Below are 4,374 nucleotides of genomic sequence, written 5' to 3'. Positions count from 1 at the left end.
TTGCAGAGGCACTTTTCACTATGCATCTCTTATTGACACTTTCCTTAGATTAGGTTCGCACTTTTGCTGCTTACATAATCATCTTCCCTTTACTAGGATCTACAGTCATTACCTAGTTTTCCCTGTTTCCAGTTCTTTGGTTGCTCCCCATTCACTTGGGTTATTAGTAGCATCCCCTAGTTGTAGCTTTCCTAGTTGTAGCTCCCTCAGCTCACCAGATAGCTCCTGGAACTAGTTTTCTTACCTTGACTTGGAGTACCTTCTCCACTCTCTTTCTTTGAGCCTGAGCCTAGTCAGAGATCCTTAGGGTTGAACGTTCTTGCAAGAGTAGCAGCTAGGAGAGCAGGAGACTCATATATTTGGTTTGATTTTACCTACAGCCCAGCCATATCTTGTCATCACACCGCTTTAACTATACTTCATTCCCAGTTCATGATTCGTGATCCATCCGACTTACCAATACACTGTGCACATACTTGCTTATACTTTGTACATAGCCTCGTGCCTTTGCTTATTGATCATTCCGTTAGTTATCTGTAGTATATAAACCCTTGTACATGTGCTGTAGTAGATCAGTTCAAATATCATTAGATTGCACTCATTCCGTCTGGACTCTAAGTCCCTCTGTTATCCATCTGGACTTGAGTACGATCTTGTCTACTCTGAGACTTAGGATTGATTCCTATAGTCTGTATCTTCGCCTCTGTCTTCAGACAGTCCTCATCCGTTAGTTTCTAGTTCGGATCCGATCTGGATTAGCCGTTACTCTACGTCCGATTCCGGAAGCCTTAACAGATCCATTATGAACTTATCCGTCTCACTAGACACAATACTTCAGTACTCTGAAATAAGGGGCAAGACTCGGGAAAGGGGCACAGTGCACGAGCTGAGGCCAAAGCCCTCGGATCCGATGACTCTGAGTACAGTCTTAACAGAGAGAGGAGACTGAACAGATAATCTTTGAAATCATGGTACAGGAAAATCTTCCTGGGACGCAATTCTCCATCACACCAACAAGCAAAGCATTGCCACATTTGGTTGCGGGTGTAGGATGATGTGTGCACCGTTCAGGATATACTGGTCATCAAGCCTGGTGCATAGTCGGTGCATAGGTGCAATGGCAGCTGCAGACAGCATAGGGACAGTTTTTCCATTGAGATGGAATCTGGCCTCAGCACTTTCTGAGGTCATTGGGATCTGCTTCAGGATATTTGTGTGGAGGAGTTAAGGCCATTATCTGACCTCTGGAATGCAAGAAACAGAACAATGGAAATGATCTTCATGATTAGATTGAACAACTCCTCTACTGACCCCCATAATGACTCTGTATGCGACACCAAGAAAGAGGATGATTTGGGTTATTTCGTCTGAATTATCAATTGGAGCTTGTGGAAGGGTATTTATTGAACAATAAGTAAAGGATGACATGATGATCCACACACTCACTTACAGGTATTGATCTCGACAGGTCCATCATTGGGCAGCTTGTGACTGTTCAACTGGGCTACCAAATACATCTATCTGCGATTTTGATTGCTTCTTTCATGCAATGACAATATTGGTCTGTCGACCTGGCATTTTGCACAACTTTATGAAGTAAATGTAGCTCACGATCAACATGATCAATGCTACCAGAGTGCAGTAACAAGCAAAAGCACTGTTGGATCTGGGATTCAATGTTATCAAGGATAACCAATGCCTTCACGGTGCGCTGATTGCATCCTTTTTTCGGGACAGGTACTATGTCCATGTTTGGAAGTATTTGTGAAAAGGTACAAACAATTTAGATTGTCAACAATGGGTACTCAGCTGGCAATGAGCTTGCCAGTACAAACTGTTGAGCTCAAAGGAATATTGACCAGTATATCTGTGGCAAGGGTCAGCAACCAAGATTGTGGGTGATGGTGACAACTGATGATGTGTTTGTCTGTGATGGTGCATGTAGAAAGATTGGTGGAACAGAATCTACATCAACAATCTCACTGCTATCTGTGGCACATTCCACTTTTACATGCAGGATATGAGACGCGAGTGAACATTCGGGCCATGAGCACTCCTTTTGGTGTGCCTTTCTCGTCATATCTGCCTTTGCCAATGCACTCCTTGCAACATGCATCGTTTGAGAGGTGCACAGGCCGTGGGCATTAAGAATGGGGGATGTGTGTGACCGGGGTGATTGGTAAGTAAGTAGATCCTGGTATAGCAGGACTTAAATGAGAGAAAAAAAACAAGGGAAAAATGAAAGCAACTCATGAACAAGGCATCAGAGACAACTGCTAATGACAAAGTACAAGGTGATTGCCTATATGGATACTATTCAGATGCAGGACAAGGGGTGATAGGACATTACATACCACAATCCAACAGAAGCAACAGAATTCCGGTACCATGAAGTAGTCACACAAAGGTCATTGGACGGGGGCCTATATGGACAAGAGTGATCAGAGCACTCATTGGAAGGATTCAATATTCACAACGTAATAAATGTCGACAAGGAACGATGAGCTCGACAGCACAAACTATTGAGCTCAGAGTGTTGAAAGTCAAGAGTGTAGACTTGGACTGTGGTACTACCGAGGGGGGGATGATGGAAACGATGAGCTTGATAGTACAAACTATTGAGCTGGAAGCAATTAAAGTCAAGAGTACTTCCAGCAATCGGCCATATTGTTCTTTACCTAGGCTTGCACTTATGTGGGTGACCAATTGGTCCTTCACGTGTGCACCTACATATGGTCTAGTGGAGGGTATTCTTAAGGATTATCCAAATCTGAACATGTCTCCGCATTGTCGGGCGTCAAGTTTACTAGGTGAACAGGCAAGCAGAGCTTGCCCATCCAAATGACAATGAATCATCAAAGGAATAACTTTGGAACTTTGTGAGGTATGGAATGTCAACAGCATAGACATTGTAGACAGTGTAGTCTAGACAGGAATGATGTGCTCAATAGTACAAACTATCAAACTCAAAGATATTAAAGAACGATGATCTCAATGGTACAAACCATCGAGCTTGAAAAAATCAGGGGTAAGATAATACTAACACAACCGTAGAAATGATTGTGTAGTAGTCACTAGTAAAGAAGAGTAGTTAGAAATTTGATGAAATTTGAGATGGCATGACAGACAGCTACAAATAATCTTATGTCAGCATTCCAGTTATTTGAGACAAAGTCGCCCACCTATAAGACTGTCGGAAAAAGGGGGCGTTAATGTAGAGTGTAGACAGCTTGATAGTTTGTACTATCGAACTCAAAGAGATTATAGAACAATGAGCTTGACGGTACAAACCATTGAGCTCGAAAAAAGTGAGATAACACAACTGTACAAACAGTTGTTGTAGTGGTAGTTAGTAAAGGAGTAGTTAGGACTTTGGCAAAACTTGAGATGACACGACAAATAGTCCCAAATAATCTTATGTCAGCATCCAGTCATTTTGAGACTAAGTCGCCCACCTATGAGATGTTGGAAAGAGGGGCGTTTAATAAATGTAGACAAGAATAATGAGTTCGATAGTTTGTACTATCGAACTCAAAGAGATTGTAGAATGATTACATAATTCAATTGTCGTGTCTGATACTTAAGTCGGTCTCCTTTCCTCTCCATCATCATCAAACTAACTCATTGGTTTGTACCCTTGAGATAGTCCTTACTCCTCCTCACCCTAACTCATCAGTTTGTACCCTTGAGAGATACCCTGTCTATAGTCTGCATCTGACAACATGACCAGCGACCTCAACATCTTTGTGCGCGAGCAGAAGATATTCACCTCCCTCACTGCAACTTCTCTTCCCGATGATATTCCTTACGGGCCAGCCTGGGACCCCCAGGATGATCACAACTCATCTCCAGATGACACCACTTTACCCCTCACCACTCATTGGGCATATGGAGCTCATCCATGGTTTCCTCTCATTCCCTTGAATCCTCGCTTCTACAGTCAAATGTTTGAGTGTCTGAACCACTCGATGTTCTCCCTGTGCACAGAGCTCGACAGCCAGGGAAAGCACACCTCCACCGTGACATTAGAGAAAGCTGGTGTGAACTAGAGAAGAAGTTACTCTGGTGCCAGGTGTTAAGACCGTACTCAAGTAGTATCGGATCCGAAGGGCTTCGGCCTCAGCTCGTGCGCTGTGCCCCTTTCCCGAGTCTTGCCCCTTATTTCAGAGAGCTAAAGTATCGCGTGTATAGAGTAACGGCCAATCCGGATCGGATCCGGACTAGAAACTAACGGGTGAGGACTGTCCGAAGACAGAGGCGGATATGTAGACTATAGGAATCTATCCTAAGTCTCGGAGTTGACAAGAGTAGCGTACTCAAGTCCGGATGGATAACGGAGGGACTCAGAGTCCAGACGGAATGAGTGCAATCTAA

General features: G+C 43.6%; 1 protein-coding gene across 1 annotated transcript; it reads left to right on the top strand.

The window, feature by feature from the left end:
- Positions 1 to 3,722: 3,722 nt before the first annotated feature.
- DFJ58DRAFT_727157 (uncharacterized protein) lies at positions 3,723 to 4,049 on the top strand (the record flags this gene model as incomplete). The annotated part of the gene is made up of 1 exon (XM_041385441.1): positions 3,723 to 4,049. The coding sequence occupies one exon, from the start codon at positions 3,723 to 3,725 to the stop codon at positions 4,047 to 4,049; it is 327 nt and encodes a 108-aa protein (XP_041244715.1).
- Between the last annotated feature and the right edge of the window lie 325 nt (positions 4,050 to 4,374).

The sequence above is a fragment of the Suillus subalutaceus genome (assembly GCF_016647625.1).
Source record: "Suillus subalutaceus strain FC151 chromosome Unknown DFJ58scaffold_43, whole genome shotgun sequence".
Classification (NCBI taxonomy): domain Eukaryota; kingdom Fungi; phylum Basidiomycota; class Agaricomycetes; order Boletales; family Suillaceae; genus Suillus; species Suillus subalutaceus.
Note: the sequence above shows the minus strand (reverse complement) of the source record. Positions and strands in the feature narration are given on the sequence as shown.